Genomic DNA, 18958 nt, shown 5'->3' on the forward strand with positions numbered 1-18958 from the left:
TCCTAGGGAAAACAACTGCAGGTGTCTGTCCCCAGGAGAAAACCTGCATCCCTGAGGCAGCTCATCTCCTGTCAGCAGTGGGGAGCAAAAGCCCAGGACTGCATCTTCTCCTGCCCCTGGGGAGAGAAAAACAGCCGCAGGCAGAAGAGGGGCAGGAACCACAGCTGGCACCCAGAGGGGTGGAGAAGGTAAAGCGTGGAGGAAGGTCGCTGTGCCTCCGTGCACTCTCCCCACGGTTTGTGCCTCGCGGCATTGGCAGCGGCACAGGCTGCTGGCAGAAAGGGAACTGGGCTGAGCTCCCTCCTCGGCTCTGCTCCATGGAGTGAGCTTGGAATCAGGCCTCTCCATGACTCAGTTTCCCCACTACAAAGTATCCATAGGGCAAAGTATTTTATGAACATCTAGGGAAAACTGGGATAGCTGGCATTGTCCAAGCAAGTCCAATCTGACTTTTAAGTCATACTGTCAGGTTTTATGGTGTGATGAGCAAACAATCACAGCAGACCCATTCTCTCTGAGCAATACCTACCTGAGGGTATGTCACTGCAGGGAGTTTTTACTGGGAAATGGTTATTCACAGCACTCACAGAATTTAGTATGCAAACATAGTATGGCAAACCCTTCATAAACTAAAGCACAGTTTTGCTGCAATGGATGATTTTTCAAAGTTATGAAATGAAAGGAGCTTTGAGCAGGGAAAAAAAAAGTAGGACTTGATTTTGCTTTTTGGTTGAGTAGGAGAAAGGTCATTGCTTTCAGTGAAGTTACTCTTGAATACACTGGTGAGGGAGTCATCAGCTTTGTGGACTGAAAAATACATTCTGCTCTTCCTCAGGGAAAAGAAATAGCCTTCACCTCTTGTATTTAACATCCTCTTTTTTTTCCAAGTGTCATCTTTTCTTGTACTGTTGATGAGTAAAAGCACAAGGTTAGCATTTGTTAATCAATTCTAGATTGTTAAGTTACTACAGAGGTGAGTTTTTTAAACAAAACAGAGGTATACAGGGTTGAGTTCTATTCTAGCTGTCATGATTACTATTTTCCTCATAATTTATTTTAAGTTAAAAACACAGCACATATTTTGGATAATTAAAATAATTTCAGGTATTTACTTTGCTTTAATCTGTGTATGCAACATGTTAGTTTTTGCTGTAGTTTAGAAATCTACTGGACCAATATGAAAGGACTGAGAGAAACTGTTGAGCCTCCTAAGAGCCTAGTAAATTTTATTATTTTTTTTTGTACAGGCTTATTTATACATTCTTAAACTGGTTTTACAGTAAATGAACCATGAATAGAGGCAACTGTCTTCAGGAGCTGGTTGTCAAGTACCAGATTTTTAAGTCTCTGTAAAATGCGACCTCTGAAGTAGTATATTCTTACTGCAATGAACTGGGATTTACAGATGTTACTTCCAATAATGCCAACATAAACTTACCAACCTACTCGCAGCATAGAGTCTTAGTATTGAGGTCAGAGTGAAGTTTATGGCTGGCTTTGGAAGGGATATACAGTTTGGAGGAGTATATTTTCCTCATTGTGGAGGGATTTACAGGTGTAAACACCACAGAAAATGTATATCCACTGCTTTCTACTGGAAAAAAAAAAAGAAAAAAAAAAAAGATGAGACACTTCAGAGTTCCACTGGCAGCTTCCAGAATCGTTCATATGCCTAAATTCATCATGCTGAAATTAATCATGTGTAAGAAATCAGTTTCCTGTGGGCATAAAATTTTTTTAGGATTTATACAGTTGCAACTAAAGCCAGTTGAGGCTCATTAGTAGTGGAAAAACTGTTGCATATGAATATCTTCCAGTGGTTAGATGCACTGACTTAATTCTGAGGCCAAACTAAGCCTATGTTTCTGAGGGCAGAGTCTGCTTCAGTACTTTAACGGTCCTTCCCGTAAGTCCCTGGTTGAACTAGTTGGTGCTGCTCACAGTAAAGCCTTCTGCTCCAGTGGGCATCAGTCAGGGCAGGCTGCAGCCAGGTGGACTGCAGGAGCACGATGTGAACATGTGTTTTAAATATGTGCTCTTCCCCCCTTGTCCAGTAGATCCACGGTTGTCTTCTCACAGGCAAGATGCAGGAAGAGCACTGATGTTAGGAAATGGAATCTTGAACTTTCCATTTCTTCACTTCCTATTTCAGTGGCAGTCATCCTTCTCCTCTGCACCTACTCACTATGCTCCGCTCCAGCCTCTGCTCAAGCTAATCACCACCTGCTTGTTCTGTCTCTCTGAGTTCCTTCTGAGCACCACACGTACGAGGAGAGGCTGAGAGAGGTGGGACTGTTTTGCCTGAAGAAGAGAAGGCTCAAGGGGGATCTCATCAATGTATGTCAATACCCAAAGGGAGTGTGCAAAGAGGATGGACACAGGCTCTTTTCAGTAGTGCCCAGTGACAGGTTCAGAGGCAATGGGCACAAGCTGGAACATGGGAAGTTCCCTCTGAATATCAGGAGAGAACTGTGAGGGTGACTGAGCACTAGAATAGGTTGCCCAGAGTGGTGATGGAGTTGCCATCCTTGGAAATCTTCAAAAACCACCCAGATACGCCCAATCTGAGCGACTGGTTCTTGATGTCTCTTCTTGAGCAGGGGGATTGGACCAGATGACCTTTCCAATATCTCAACCATCCTGTGATTCTGTGACTCTGCTGTCAGACAAAGCATTAAGTTGCTCTGCCCGTAGTTCCCCATCCTGCAGCCTTTATTCCTCTCAGGCACTCAGGCATTTTGCATGGGCAGGCTCATCCTCTTCAGTGGCCCTCCTTCCCCAGTACCCCAAAATCAACAGCACAGGAAGAGTTATGTGAAAGCTGAATTTAGCTACTTATTCTCTGACATCAAGTTAAATGTTATACCTAAGCAAGGGAAATCCGTGTGAGAATGGGCAGTGCTGTCTGAAACCAAATAGCAAAGTTGTCACATAATTCAGTAGGAACAGGACAAGTATTGGGATGTTAGGGAAACCTAGGTATTGAGTGACTGATGAAATAGCTTATCACTGATACCGATTCAGAAAAACGGACTGTGAGTAGCTGGCAGCACAGTTTAGGGTGTGACATGACATTTTCACCAAACTCAGTCTGCAAAGTCAAAATAAGGATTGCAATCACATCCTTTATTAAAATTCTAGATGCTGCTGTTACCTCGGGTGGGTAAATTTCTATGAATGAAGTCTCAAACTTGACAGCCAACAGCTCTTAGACGTCTTGGGTTTACATCAATGCATGGGTTCTGAGTGGGTCTCTGCAGTAAACTCCAAGTGTGGTCTGGGGCAGGTAACTCAAATCCCCAACTGTAGACTCCCAACCATTAACAAACGTGAAAAGGAACTTGAAAATATTGCAAGGAATACATACAACTGGTTGTTCTTTTGTTATTAAATGTAGTTTTAGGACATGTTCATCCGCAACTATGTGCATTATGCTCTGGAATACTGGAAGGTATCATCCAGAACTGCAACCTAAGCAGCAACCAAGGCTGCATGGTTGGGTGGTGAAGCATAGTCTGCTCAATTTTGCTCACACTGAGCCTATCTTCAAGGTGGTCCTCAAAGAGAGCCATCAGCAGAACAATGTGGCAGCATGCAAACATGCAGCATAAGAGCCGCAACGTGGTTTGTGGACATTGACAGCTAGTGGGGAAAAAATTTTCATTACTAGGGCCAACCCGGGCTCGCTCGGACGACTGGAAAACTATAGTCCATCAAATTGTTTGGTGATCTCAGTCCAGCTCTTGATGGATGAGTGAACGTCCGTATTGCCATAATTACAGTGACCCATAGACTGGACCAGTAGAGACAGAGGCTAAAACCTCAAACAGTCTCTCTAAACTGTGGTGTTTTAGCTGTGAAGCATCACTTTTGAATAAACTGGTCTCTAATCCATGAAAGTGCTTTAGGAGTATTAGGACCCAAAATAACATGTTCAGAGCACTTTGGTGTTCGGCGTCACAATCCTCGCACCAATGGTACTTCACTTTGCTGGTATTTTTACATCACTCACTAAAAACTAGGTGGAGAAACAGCAATCAAACATCAGGTAACACTCCAGGGAGAAAAGGGGGTGTATACATAACTGTTCATTGGTAACTGGGCATCGGATAAACGCTTTATTAGGCAGGGACCATATACTGCTTGGATGACATTACTAATTCTTGAAGGATTTATAATGTGCCATTGAAAACAGAGAGATTTAAACTAAAATCTTGGAAAGACTTAAGCCCTGTATGTTTAGCTTTACACCTTGTAGTCAGTTTCAGCCAGGTCAATGAGACTATTCACTGTGGAAAGCTAAGAAGGTGTGTAAATCTCCGTAGCATTAAATATTTTGCTTGATTATCTCCCCAAGGACTGGAAACGGGGATTGGCAGCTATCAGACATATAGCTTAAAACGGCAGTTTCTCTCTTTTCATATAGGGTTAGTTGAAAAACAGCATTAAAAATTGTGGAACAATCCTAGCTTTTTTTGGAAACTTGAAGTGAGTGCTGTCTAGCTCTGAATTTTCCCTGCAGTCCCCCAAAACAATCGAGATTTGCTTATCCATGGCTAAGGAAAGTAGGCGCATTTTGACTGTCAAATATTTTTAGGTACTTTAAAAAAAAGAAGGGGAAAAAAATAAAAAAGTATTTGAAACAACCAGGGGGTGAGGGTGGGGGTGTCGTGTTGTACGTACGGAAGGCTCGAAAGCAGACCCTCTGCCAGGGTCGCGAGGGGGCTGCGCCACCGATGCTGCTGCTTCTCCTCCTCCTCTTCCTCTTCCTCCTCCTCCCTCCCTCTCCTCCTCCTCCGCCCCTCCACCCCCCGCTTGAAGGACCCGGTGGCGGCAGGCGCTTCGTAAGACGCTGCAGAGGCGGGAAAGGGGCTTCCACGGGTCTGGGGTCCCCGGAGTCGGCGCGGGGAGACGGGCGGGGGTGCCGGGGAGGCGCCGCATGGGCGGGCGCGGCCGGGGCAGCGCCACCGACGGGGGGGGTGGTGCCGGTGCCGGTGCCGGCGCGGGGTGCGCGGCGCAGGGGCGGCGGCCCCGCATCCCGTGCGGGCGGCAGGTGGGAGCGGAGAGGAGCGGAGCGGAGCGGAGCGGGCCGGCCCGCCGGCGGTGCAGCGGGGCGGGGAGGGGAGGGAAGGGATGGGCTGCGCCCCCAGCATCCACGTCTCGCAGAGCGGCGTGATTTACTGCCGGGACTCGGACGAGTCCAACTCCCCCCACCAGACCACCACCGTCTCGCAGGGCGCCGCCACCCTGCACGGCCTCTTCATCAAGACAGACGCGGCCGACTCCATCCCCTCCGTCCTCGCCTACCAGAGCCGCCAGCCGCCGCCGCCCTCCGCCGGCCCCCGCCGCAAAGAGCGCAGCGACCCCGGCGCCTCCGCCCGGGCCAGGACCCCCCGCTGCTGCGGCATCGAGGCGGAGACCCAGACCAGCAACGCCAGCGTCAAGGTAAACCGCGGGCACTCTCCGGTGGGTGCCCCCCCACCCACGCCCCCGGTTCGGCGGAGGGAGGACGGAGCCAGAGCGTCCCCCGCCTCCGCCGGGAAGGGAGATGATGCTCGGGCGGGCGGGATGCAGCTGCCTGGAGCGGTTGCCCTGGTGCCCACTGACTCACCGCAGCTGCGAGCGGCCGGGCCGGGCCAGGCTGGCACTACTGCGGGGGAGGGGGGGAGAAGGGGGAAACGCCGGGGGACGCCTCGCCTGGAGCCCCCCGGGGGCCAGCGCCGTCCGCCGGGCTCCTCGGGCTCCCTGCGCCCCGCAGTCCCGGAGTGGCTCCGGGGTGGCCCCGAGCTGAGGTGGCTCCTGGAGTTGCAGCTATAGCGGGGGAAAGGGGTTGTGTCAAGCTTTGTGGCTGATGGCAGGGAGTGGGCATCTGGGAGAGATGTTAATAGGAGGGAATAAGATCCTCCCCCGCTTGATTCTCAGCAGCAAAAAGCTCATACCTGCTTTTGGGTTTCCTTCATCCCTTTTTCTTCCCCCCATACCTAGTTAAAATTAACTGTTGCCGGGCACGGATGTTCAGCTGAGAACTGAATGCCTGTGATTCGCACACATGGACCAATACTCCTTGCTGGTGTAGGGCTAGGGATACTGGGTGTCTGCAGGGTCATCTCACTCCAAATCTGCAAGGCTTGGGTCCCCCTCTCAGTGGCTAAGGCAGCCACTCCTACAACCTCCTCATCAACATCTTCACTCAAGTTTGGCAGTTAAAAAAGATGATTGCTCTGGAATTTCTTTCTCCCTTTCTCTCTTTCTCTCTTTCTCTCTTTCTCCCTTTCTCCCTTTCTCCCTTTCTCCCTTTCTCCCTTTCTCCCTTTCTCCCTTTCTCTGTCCTTCCCTCTCTTTCTCTTCCTTAATAGATTTTTTTTATTAGTTTCCATGGAAGTTTGCTAAGAATTAAATTTTGCCCCACTTTCACCTTATTCCAAAGCTTATTACCAAAACAAATGGTGTCATGTTGAGTGAACCCTCAGCAAGTTTGCCAATGACACCAACATGCTGGAGGGAAGGGATGCCATCCAGAGGGACCTGGACAGGTTTGAGAGGTGGGCTTGCGCAAACATCATGACGTTCAACAAGGCCAAGTGCAAGGTCCTACACCTGGGACAGGGCAATCACAAGCACAAATACAGACTGGGCAGACAATGGGCTGAGAGAGGCCCTGAGGAGAAGGACTTGGGAGTGTTCATGGATGAGAAGCTCAACATGAGCAGGCAATGTGCACTTGAAGCCCTGAAATCCAACTGCATCCTGGTCTGCATCAAAAGAATTATGGGCAGCAGGTCAAGCGAGGTGATTCTGTTTCTCTTCTCTGCTCCTGTGAGACCCCACCTGGACTACTGTGTCCAACTCTGGAGTCCTCAGTACAGGAAAGACATGAACCTGTTAGATTGAGTCCAGAGAAGGGTCATGAAGATGATCAGAGGGCTGGAGCACCTCTCCTATGAAGACAGGCTGAGGGAGCTGGGGTTGTTCAGCCTGGAGAAGAGAAGGCTCCAGCAGCCTTACAGCAGCCTTCCAGTACCTAAAGGGGGCCTACAGGAGAGATGGAGAGGGACTCCTTAGATATTAGAAAGAAATTCTTCACTGTGACACTGGAACATGTTTCCCAGGGAACTTGTGGATGTCCCATCCCTGGAGGTGTTCAAGGCCAGGTTGGATGGGGCTTTGAGCAACCTGGTCTGGTGGGAGGTGTCCCTGCCCATGGCAGGGGGTTGGAACTCAATAATCTTTAAGGTCCCTTCCAACCCAAATCATTCTACGATTCTGTTATGATCCCAGCTGCACTTTGGGTTACTTTTTTGTCATACTGATACCACAGGGTATCTTGTCACAAAGTAATTCCATAAACTTTTGTTAGAATATAATTAAGAAATCAAAATATTATAATATTATAAAAATATTATAAAATAATATAATATATTCTATATTTTTAAAAAAACCCCACCACCACAACCCATAGTCAGTTTGTTTGTTCAGATGCTGAGAAACATGCAGAATTGTCTGTCGTTGCATCAACTGTTTTAATCACTCAGAAGCAGAACCTGCATAGTCAGTGATAGTCACAAAGACTGAGCAGACTGGAGTAAAAAATTGTTGTATTTCTTGGGTTTGGGGATATTTTTTTTTACATTTCAGTGTGGAATACTTAAGACAAAATATGACTTATTTTTTAATGTAGAGGAGAGCAAATTAGAAATTCTTGCATAATTCTTTGAGATATCAAAAAAAAAGTGAATGTATTGCAGATGTTTTTGAACTTCATAATTAGCACTACAATATTACTTTGGATAGTTTCAGTTCTTTTTAGAGTTTTAGAGTCCCAAGCACCTAATGGAAATGATGAGGCTTTTTATTTAATAACTGCCTTAATGATATAGTAGAAATGTTTCCATAGATATAGTAGAAATGTTTCCATTCTTATAAGAACTAAGATCTGTAAAATATTTTATGTCTTTTTTAAACTTCCTAGAACTTCTGTTCTTGCTGCTACTTCTGGCATGATTTCCTGCAGGTTAACATTATACTTTAGTATTTGTCTGACCAAAGTAAGGGTGGACTATTATGGACCTATCATCAAGGCAAAATAGTTGATACCTGATGGCTATAAGAAGTGGAAAAATATGGAAATACGGTTGTCTAATAGTAAGTTATACAATATTTATTTCCATAGAAGTTAAAAAATCTAGAAAAATACCAGTTATTTTGTACAGGAAAAAGTGTCTAGTGAGACTACATGGTTTTAGCTGCAGTAGTGCTTGGTTGCATGTGTTAGCTGTGTTGAAATATCATCTAAATGTATTTAGGGGACAAAACAAATGCACAGGTCAAATGGCTGTTAGTGGTGTAACTATTCAATCCACTTAAACCATGCTGCTTTGTTTGTCTTAATTTTCTCTCCTAAACTGTTTATTTGTTTACACAATCAAGTATTGCATTATTTACATTTAACCCTATCTTTATACAATGTTTTAAACTCATCTATAGCATAATATTAAACTGGCATTAAAAGAAATCAGCCTGTAATGATTTTAACCCAATATAATTCAAATGAAAAACCCAAACTCGATCCCAAGTCACTTAAAATGTATGGCTTAGCCAAACCTTACTTAAGTCCATCTAATCTATATTCATTGGGGTGAGGTCAGTGTTATAGAAACAATTCTTCATTTTCTTCTCTTCTCTTTTCCTTAATGAAAAGTTCTGAATTGTTCAGACCATTCAGATATGTTGGTCGCATCCGGCTCACTCTGGTTATGAGTTATGGTTATTCAGCAGTTCTATCGTGTGTGTGTTTCTTTGTGGATCTCAAAAGCTTGGCAACAAATATCTACAGGTTACCTGACAAAGGTCTCAAGTGGGCTTGTTAAGTATTATAAGACGCATCTGCACTCTAATCTGGAATAGGACCCACAGTTTGTGTTGCCCAGACATACAGTGTGTGACAAGGTACTTGGTCAGCAACGCTCAAGTAGAAACCAGACATTCCTTGCCCACGTTCCCTTCTTAATAAAACCAGACAGTATCACAATAGCAAACGGTATCAATATCTCAAACCCTGCATCAGCTTCATATAAAGATACAAGGCATTTAGCTTACGTCACTGAAGCGTAACACTCAGCATGAGACAATATTGAGTGTATAATGGCTGCTTGACCCATTGCTCAACTATTGCCTGTTCTGAAGTGCAATAGCACCGGCTGTTTAGCAAGAAGTAAACAGCTGCTTGAGCACTTCCCGGAGGATTTGAAAAGATTATAAAAGTTTACCTTGTTTATGTTTACAAATATATCTTTTGATTTTGACCAAGTACAAATCCTATGCAAAAGTGCATGCATAGATGTGCTGTTTCTTGAACATCTTGATGCTTAAACATTAGCCAAACTGAAAAACTATGAAAATAAACAAGTTTTAAGGCTGCTAACACATAGCTCAGTGTGAAAAGAAAAGAAAAAAAGAAAAAAGAAGACAAAAAACCCCAACCCGCTGCAGTCTTCTATTGATTACTTTGTATCATTTTTCTTCTTGAAATGACAAGAACAGCAGGTGTAATGGTTTGGTTCTTATGCTGTGTTCTGTGTGGAAGAGAAAAACTTGTTTATGAACCTCTCTTGGAAGTCAGTCACACTGGAACAGTTTTTGACAGTTTTCAGGTTTTTCTATAGCAAAATAATTATTAGAAGCAAAGCTCAGAAATAAGAAGAAATACAATGGGACAGTATAGCTTACCAGTGTTAGTCTGTGTTCCAAGATGGAAGCATTGAGGAGAAGGATGCACCCCAATAATTCAAAGTCCTAGCTTTTATGATTTTTTTTTTATATCTGGTGGAGTAAGGAAAAAGATGCTGCTAAACACCAATTCAAGGTCCTATGGAAAACATTGAGAAATCCAGGTACTGAGAGAATTGCATCAGGTCCATGGGTCCTGGAGAAATGTAACACCACACATTGACTTGATTTCAAATACAGTTCTTCTCTTTAAAGCAGTACCATGTGTAAAAAAAGTCACTGTCCTTCTTGCACTTCTCGTTTTGCTTGAAGTGTACTACTATTCAACTGGCTGCTAGAACGTTCTGTAGAACGTGGAACATACCAGATTTAGGGTAACTTGGAAAAGAAACCTCTCAACTCTGTAGCTTATTGTGATGAAGTTCCATTTCACAACCCAATAAGACACCTAAGACATCAGAGTCTTCTTGAGCATACTTTGGGGCTGCAATGGTGACAGACAAAGTTTCAAAGAAGTTGTGAAGTCTCCTTCTCTGGAAATAGTCAAAACCCACCTGGATGTGTTCTTGTCCAGCCTGCTCTAGGTGAACTTGCTTTGGCAGGGGCATTGGACCGGGTGATGTCCGAAGGTCCCTTCCAACCCCTACTATTCTATTCCATGAAAAAAATTTGGGCAGGCCAAAAACTGTTGAACTATGTTACAGTGCAGAGCCTTTTTAATTTAGGCTAGCTGTTCTCTGAGAGGTGCTGGCCTGAGTAACTTACCATAAAGAAAATTGCTAGTAGAAAAATGGTTTTCTTGGACTAAGCCCAGACTTCTTAAATAAACATACTAAAATGGCTTTTGCAAAGATTTTCTCCTCTGTATCTGACCTTTCTATTCCTCCTTCAAATGGTGCAAGTAAACTTCAACAAGCACTGTAGTTGTGCTCCTAAGCAATGCTTGACAGGAGAAGTGTTGTAGAATGGAGAAAAACTTTTGTTCAGAAAATAATAAACCACTTGGCAAAGGAAACAGAGCAGCCTGGTAGGTTAAACTCACTTGGTATTGAGTCACACAACATTCTGGACTTCCAAAACTGTTCTGAGTGATAGGCATTTATGTCATTAAACATAAGATACATCTTCATGTTGTGTTGTGTTCCCCCCCCCCTCCACCTCCCACTAAATTTGTACAGGAAAAGAGAAGCATTGGAAGCTTGTAAGACACCAACAAGCCTCAACTGTTTCAGTATTGAGAGTCAACAGGCGTCTCAACGTGCACCTCTAAGTTATTTTGGAATATCTGCATTCAGTATAAATACCAGATAGTTGGAGGTAAACTGAACATTAGTAACATCTGTTTCCTACTTTGTACCATTTGCTATGCACAAGATGAGTCTCTGAGGTCTTACCTTCTGAGGAGCTTGATGTGGAACTTTTGACAATTTCTAACACTCCATGATTGTGCGGAATGCAGAGCAGAGGGATTTCAAATAAAACTGACCACATGGCTGAAAGACATAATGCAAGCTGAGAGGTTGTGCCATATACCCTGGGGAATAGTGCATGCTCTTGGGAGGTGGGAGACAGGTTTGAATTCCGGCAGCTGAGAGTTCTTAATGATGACTAGTGTGTGATACAGAAAATGGGCACATAGTTTCCCATTCCTCTCTTCCAGGTGATGAATAATCCAGTTGTCTATCATACTTTATGTAGTGGTTAAGACTAAGCAAAGTAATTGAGCAGGTTTAGGGTGTGAAACTAAACATCACACCTGCTCTGCAGGTAGTCTAAGACAGAGGTAAGGCCACCAAACATCTCTTGTAGATATATCCTTTCAGCTGGCTTAAGTGCCCCTCCGAGTCTTTGACATCTATCACATCGAGATGACAAGCTTGATCTATTTGCTGTAATGTGCATTTAAGCACCTGACTCACAAAAATGTTTCCTGTTCCTGGTCAGAGTCCTTCAACTTCTCCAGGGGTTTGTTATTCGAGACAGGTTGGTTGTACCTCTTATATGTCCATAGGTTCCTAGATCAGGTAGTTGTACCAGGCTGGATCTTACAGTGTAGGCATTCCTGAAATAAGAAGTAACGCAAGTGTGTGTTTTCAATAACTTGGTAATGTTCTGTATAGTAGTCCTGAATTTGGTGTAATGATACCTAAAATCTTTAGAAGTTAAAAGGATTATTGTTGCTAGATCCTAGTGATTTCTGAAATGTTGTGTGCTAATGGGTAAAGTTGTCAGGTTAATGCAACCAGAGCTGGGGACATTCATAAGCCTCAGTCCTATACACAAAAAAGAAGTGAAGTTGGGGGTGGGGTGGTTTTTATTGTGGTTGTTGGTTTTTTAATTAAAATCTTCATAGTAAAAGGCAGCCATGCTATTTGTGTGACTACTGCATTCTCATTTTGGATTGTCTGTGTACTACCTCAAAAGTGTTGTTGCTTGAAAATTCAAGTCCAGGAAAGCAAGATTTGGTGAAAGTGTAAGTAGTGGTGTGAAGGGGAGCCAGAGATGGAAAAGAAACTGTGCTTTGGGTTAAATTGTACTCTTGCACCACCTGCACTGCTGCCAGATCTCAGGATATTTTACTTTCCATGTAGATCATTCTCTGCCTGTGTTTCCTGTGTGGCTGCTGGTCACTCCTCTTATTTTTTTTAAAGGTTCAAATCTGTCTCAGTTACAAGGCTTTTCAGTGTAGCCCAAAATGAAAAATGCATGATGTATGTGAAATGTGTAGAATTGTCTTCATGCACATGTAACTTTTCTAAAATTGTCTTCAGTGAAGGTTGTATGTACCTGTGTGGTACATAGGGTGTGTTTTATGGTATAGCAAAGTTTAACTCTTTTGGGGGAGTGTTGTCATGGCAACCAAACCCAGTATTTCTTTGACTTCAAAATAAGTAAATGGTAGCAGGATTATGGCTTCAGAAAATCAACAGTCACCTTTACAGATGCAAAGCATCTGTACAGAGCATTGTGGAACGTAGCATGTGTGCTTGAAGTGCATTGTTTTGTGGTTGAGGGCATGAATTTACTGCCACCTGATGATCCCTTGTGTAGTAGTGTCTCCCTCTGACCCAGTTTAGTAGGTGCATTTTTAGCCCAGTAAGTCACCAGTCTTGCAAGTCAGCAACAGCTGACTGTCCCCTTGTTTCTCTGGGGGCATCTTCTTTGGGGAAATTCTCACAGACCATAAAGTATGACGAGCTCATTCTGTAGGAACTCCCATACTCTGCCAAAACACTGGTGCTTTTGGCTTGTGAAGCTTGAGTCACCTTTCCGTTTGCGTGAGGAAGAAGTTCTGCCTGGAGATATACTATTAATTTTGAATAAGATGGCATGGTGAGAGGTTGTGTCTAGTGCAGGTAACTTTCTTCGCTTGAGAGGATCATTAGTCCATTTGCTCAGGAGCTCTATTTTTTCCTTGCAGGTCAACCATTTGTGTCAACCACTGCCCCAGCCTTCAGCATCCAATTATTTATAAATGTCTTTCTCACCTGTATTGTCAGCTATAAAAGAACATAATGTATTAGAGACATTCTGTTCCTTTGGATTACCTCTGACTCTGTGAATAGAGGGTTACTCTGGAGAATTGTTTAAATTTTAAAAAAAAATCTCTGTATATCTTCACCCACTGATTTGGCCATCCAGTAGCAAATGTTTCATATCTTGAATATAGAAAGGGTAAGGCTTAGATTTATGCTGAGAAGCCCCTCAGCTAAATGAATCAATCTCAATATTAAGCTTTTAATAATGTGAGTTACTCACTTTGAAAATACAGAACTAATTTGGATGTAGATTTAATTGATCTCTTGCCCTGGATTCATATTGAATCTGAGGAGGCAGCTTGCTTCCTAAAAGGATGAGAAAACTGAACCAATGTTGGTTGCAGATGTCTGTGGAGCAGATACTATAAAGATCTGGGCTGCAGCACACAGCCCAGAGAATGTGGCCAAGTGTGAGCGTGGATATAGATATTATGGAATTATGTATAAATAAGAAATCCAAAGAAAAAACAGTTAGCTGAAAGACTCTGCATTAGTAGGGTCAGTAATGTCCACTGTGAGGTAAGGCAATGAGCCGAAATGGGGGGAATGGAGTTTTGAAGCAAGGCATCTATTGGAAAACAAGCTATTCAACAGCTATTTATAAGCCTAGGACAAACTGTGCTCATAGCCAGTTTGCATGTAGAGCTGTAACCCGTTAGATTTAATTACAATTGATTTGTTTATATTTGGAAGGGCGGTGTCCAATTCCTTGCTCGTTTTATGCATGTTTTAATCAAAACAGTGATATACTTACCAGTGGTGTACTTTTTAGTGCTATAAAAAATCAGCTTAATCCGATGTGGAATTGGGCGCAAGGTCTCTGAAGTTAGCTTTGGAGCTGCTACCAGCACTCTAGTTTCCCTTTGCTCTTAGGTCAGCCATTTTGCCATAGGGACAGCAAAAGAGGCTTTCTTCTTCTCCTGTTGCAAATTTGGAAGGATGCCTGAAGGCACTGTAAACTTGAATATTGTCAATGATCATTGTTCTCCTGCAGTTATGTTTAATAATTGTGTCAATTTATGAAATGCAACTTATTAAGCCATCTGCTAGACAGAAATGCAAGAAATCTCTTTCAGAAAAGGAGGGTGAAAATAAGGCTTTAACTTCTGTTGTGTTCATTTCCAAAGTGAATCAAATTTCTTTTGAAACTCAGAGACCCCTGGGTAGGTGGTAATGTGGTGGTGGCTAGCATGAGGTGGACGTGAGACACCCAAGTTCATACCTGTTTTGAGAGAGTCTGAAGAGATTATCCATGAGTCCCCTCCCTCCTGGACTGCTGGATGTTGTGGGTTTCTCTTCCTCTAGCTCTGAGGCCACTTTCCTGAAATCCATCCATTCCAGAGTCCTGTCCTCATGAATCACTACTTCCTCCTGTCACAAAGCAAGCCGGTTCCTAAACAGCTGTTTAACTATATTGGGAAATAGAATCATAGAACCGTATAGATTGGACAAGGCGTTTAAAATCATTAAGTCCAAAGGTTAACATGACACTGCCAATTGGGTCCACCACAAAATAATGTCACTAAGCACCACATCAACACATCTTTTAAATACCTCCAGGAATCAATCACTTCCCTGGGCAGCCTCTTCCAATGCTTGGCAACCCTCTAAATGAAGAGATTTTTCCTAATGTCCAATCTAAACCTTCCTTGGTGCAATTTGAGGCTGTTTCCTCTTGTCCTATCCCCTGTTACTTTTAACACAAGCTTTCAGGGTGCTATGTTCCATTTCAGAATAAAACCATTCACATGTGTTAAATGGTTAGAGCTGTGTTTATGTGCCAGGCAGTTGTGCGACTCGTAGAATAGGTGAGGAGGGAGGCAAGAATAGTAAGACATTTCAAAAGTTCTGATTTTGTACGTTCTCGCGGGCATGGTAGGGTGGGCTGTGAGTGTGTTGCAATGGGCTTAGCTGCTGGGCTGTGCTGCTGTCCCCACGGAGCTCTGGAAAGCAGCCGCAGTTTGCTGATGGAAACCTGGGAAATCTTTGGCTGTCTTTGTTCTGGAGGTTTTTGCAGACATAAGAAAGGTCAACTAGAGTACTATGAGGGTGTAGTGGATGGTTAGAGAAGGGACAGATGAAGTGAAGGTCTGAGATCAGCTAAACAGAGTGAGACATCATTGCTCAAGTGAAAAGAAAGTAATCAATCTAGCCTTAGTTAGGTGCTTGTGGCAGGAACATCTGCTATAGGCTGGAGGAGACCAGGAAAGAGACTTAAGCCAAAGGCAATGTGTCTGAAGGGGCATGTGGGTAAGAGGTGTTTGCGGGGAAAAATATTTTTTGGTGGCACAGGAAGCTGGTGACACTTGAAAGTCTTGAAGAGATGTGATATATGAATGTAGTGATATCTGTCCAGATCTTAGAGCTACAGAAGAAAAATGTAGCTTGCAACTCAGTGGTAAGAAATCTTGTGGATTGTAGCAGTTGTCTTGAACATGTTGTTTCTTGAGTTCATTTGTGGTAGCCTTAATGAGCTTCTAAAACAATTCAATCATGCATCAGTTTCACTGCAACAAGAAGTGCATAATGGTGTTCTGTGTTACAAAGTTGTAGTATTCTATCCACTGCTGCCTAAAGTCACCTAATAGTCCATGCTTTTCCATGGTTTTATTTCCCATCCCACTACAACAGCAGAGGACCCCTTCTAAATCTATGTAATTTAATATTTGAGAGCAAGAGAGAAGAATCTAATATTTGTCTAGGCAAATTGAAGACTACTAACAGTCTGTTTGTGAGTGTGTCCTGTGTTGAGAGACACAGGACTAACTTTTCTTCTAATGCTGGGGAAAATTGCACTTCTAGAAGACTGTAGTGTCTGAATTTCTGAAAATATTTACTTTATAGCCAGCCAGGCTCTGTGGGATTCAAGGTCTTAGTGTTTTTGAGCCTTGCCAGCCGCAGGGACAAGGAGGAGCAAGGCCTAGGAATTTGACCCAGGCTGGGCAACAGGATTATTTCATACCATGAACATCTCATTCAATATAAATTAGAATGTTTGCTGCGTAGCTCTCTCTCCCTTGATGGCGGCGGGGCCAGACAACTCCTTCCCTCGGTGCTGGACCCCTGAGGCCTTCCCTTCCTCCTGAAGCCATTGCGCTGGCAGTCCCCAACATTTGCTGTCCCTGCTGGGAGTGCACAGCTTCCTGCTGATAGAATTGGCTGGGTACCATTCCTGTATCTTATATCAGTATTGGGATTAATACTGGTTCTTTAGTATTATTGTTAATTATTTAGTCTTAGTCTATTAAATCTATTTATTTTTCAACCCTTGTGTTTCATTGTGTTCCCCAATTCCCCTTTCTGGGTGGGGGGGGGACACCGGGTAGATGTCTATCGGATAGAATAATTGTCTAAACAACAATAAATTGTTATGGGTTTTCTCAAACCATAACAGAGTGCAAGCTCTATATTCTTTAAAGGGAAAAAAAAAATAAATTAGTTTGCTGGGAGAGTCTTCTTGTCCTGAAGAGAGCTTTGACAAATTATCAATAACATAAAAGCTAATGGGACTGATCAGTTACACTTGACCAGCAAGTGTGAGAATATTGCATGAACTCCGGTAGGATCCTGCACTGAATTAGATCTGTTCACAGCTCGTGGGGTTTGGGCCCTCATGAATGTATGTGCAATAAAGTCTTGTATTTCATTGTGTTTTGACTGGGTTTTGTTCTAATATCTACCCTTTTGTCCCAGCACATGCTTATAGAGTTCAGGAAGAAAAACTAGCAGGTAGTGAGAAAATCTTTTAAAAGACACTTCAAACCAACAGTTTTAGAATTTTGGCTTACATGTGTTTGTTTCTTTCCTACCCTATCGACTCAGAAGGTTCCTTTGTTGTCTGTTTGCAGATACGCATTAATTAGAGCAGCCGATGCACATACAGATCTATTTTGGCCCTCTGGCATTTTAGTGGCTTAGGGACCATCCATACAGTTCAAAGAGTTCAGTAATGAATCATCTTCAAAGAAGGGAATCGTTTTCATGGGTTCCACCAGATTTATACAAGAGGCTATTTTTAGATCAAGGATTATTTTTCCCCTTAGAGCTAGAAGACATCTGTGGCCTTGCCTTAGATTTGAAAAATTTGCTGTGCTGAAAGTTACTCCTTTAAGGCCACCCTTTCATGTTCAATTTATTGTTATTTTTCATTTGGTTGCAAATAGGCTGCAGATAGCTTAAAACTGAAAATGGCTCTGTACTTCTGTAGCTTGCGTGTAAAGTCTTATCAGAGAACATTGGTTTTCTGTATAGTTAATGCAGATGGTTGCCTGTGAAAGGATGACCCTTAACTACCATGCTCACGCTTATCCTCTGGTGTCAATACATAATGCAGTTTACCTATCCAAGCCTGAAATATGTGTATGTTTACGAATTGGTTTTGGTTTTTTAAAATACATATTCGGGTTTTGGCATATAGTCTATTAAACAGCAATTGAGTGAAGAATTGTTTCAACATACCTTGGTTGTATTTGGGAACTCATGAGAGGTATAGCTGCACAGGATCCAGTGGAACAAGATGAAGGAAAATGGAGGCAACTTGCTCACAGTTGCAAGGTGTTTCAGTTTGTATTACTCATGCTGTAAAATGGATATTAGACATATATGATCATCTTTGAGTCTGGACTGGAGAGCGACTCCTACAAGATACTGCCATCAGGCAGATGTAGGAATATCTGAGTGGTGAAGAGCAGCAATAAATTTTTGTGTGCTTCAGAAACTTCTAGGAGAGAGATCAGGTTAACTGTGATTGTGGATACAACATTTAACAGAGCTAACTTTCTAACTGAACACCAGAAGAAGATAAACATGGTTATTCTAAGGTCCTTACCAAAAGTACTCAGGATTTTTTCTGTATCACTTCTTGTAATTGAAGGAAGAACAGCATTTTATTCCAAAATGCAACAAAAGAGCTTAAAATACAAAGCAGTGTTCAATGATACAGCAGTAAAAACTTTGTAGCTTTTTGCACTTCCAGCCCCAGTGCAGAAATGCTCAATTCATACACGTAGTCTGGTAAAAATGGCCAAATTCAGAAGTCACCACTCCGTATGTTAGGATGCAAATCTTACTCTTGGAAAGATTCCGCTGACACCAGTGAGATGAACATTTGGCCTTTTTCAGATAGGGTGATAGCAATGAGGAAGAGGCTATTCAAATTTTCAAATTTTCTGAAAATTTCTCTATATTTCATTTTTAATTCAATAGAAATAGATGATTGGGCCCTGATAACTCCTTTTCTGATTAATGGGCTGTAAGGGACAAAAACAGCTGGCAACATCTCTCCCATACAGCCCTTAGCTATATGAGCTGTAGCTAGTAGTTGGAATGTGCAATGCTGCTTCTACAAACGCCTTCTTCCCAGCTCTCTCTGATAAATACCCAACATTTCTTGATGACTGAAGCAGGTAGTGGCAAAACTTAGGTGCAACACACCAGACTTGCATCACTTGGAGATGTCGGTGCTGCCCACTGCTGCCTTTTGCTGATCTGCCACTTTCTCCCTCACAGGATTTTTATTTTTCACTTGTTCTTTTAGCACAGGATCCCTGAAGAGAATAGTCTGCCCTGTTTGGATGATGGGCAATCTTTTTGTATGTTTGTATGCATACTTCTATGTTTGTCTGCAGGTTGGGTGAGACATCTTCTGCTATCTCCCCTGCAGTTTTTGTTGTTTTGGGTTTTTTTCCCCCTTT

The 18958-nt window shown here is 43.1% G+C and overlaps 1 protein-coding gene across 1 annotated transcript in view; it reads left to right on the forward strand.

The window, feature by feature from the left end:
- The first annotated feature begins 5133 nt into the window (after positions 1-5133).
- PDE8B (phosphodiesterase 8B) overlaps positions 5134-18958 on the forward strand; it is a 78010-nt gene continuing 64185 nt past the window's right edge. Inside the window, exon 1 of the mRNA XM_014964956.1 lies at positions 5134-5445. Coding sequence (XP_014820442.1) covers positions 5134-5445 — 312 coding nt within the window. The remainder of the gene's footprint in view (positions 5446-18958) is intronic.

This window comes from Calidris pugnax, unplaced genomic scaffold (genome assembly GCF_001431845.1).
Source record: "Calidris pugnax isolate Ruff unplaced genomic scaffold, ASM143184v1 scaffold273, whole genome shotgun sequence".
Taxonomy (NCBI): Eukaryota; Metazoa; Chordata; class Aves; order Charadriiformes; family Scolopacidae; genus Calidris; species Calidris pugnax.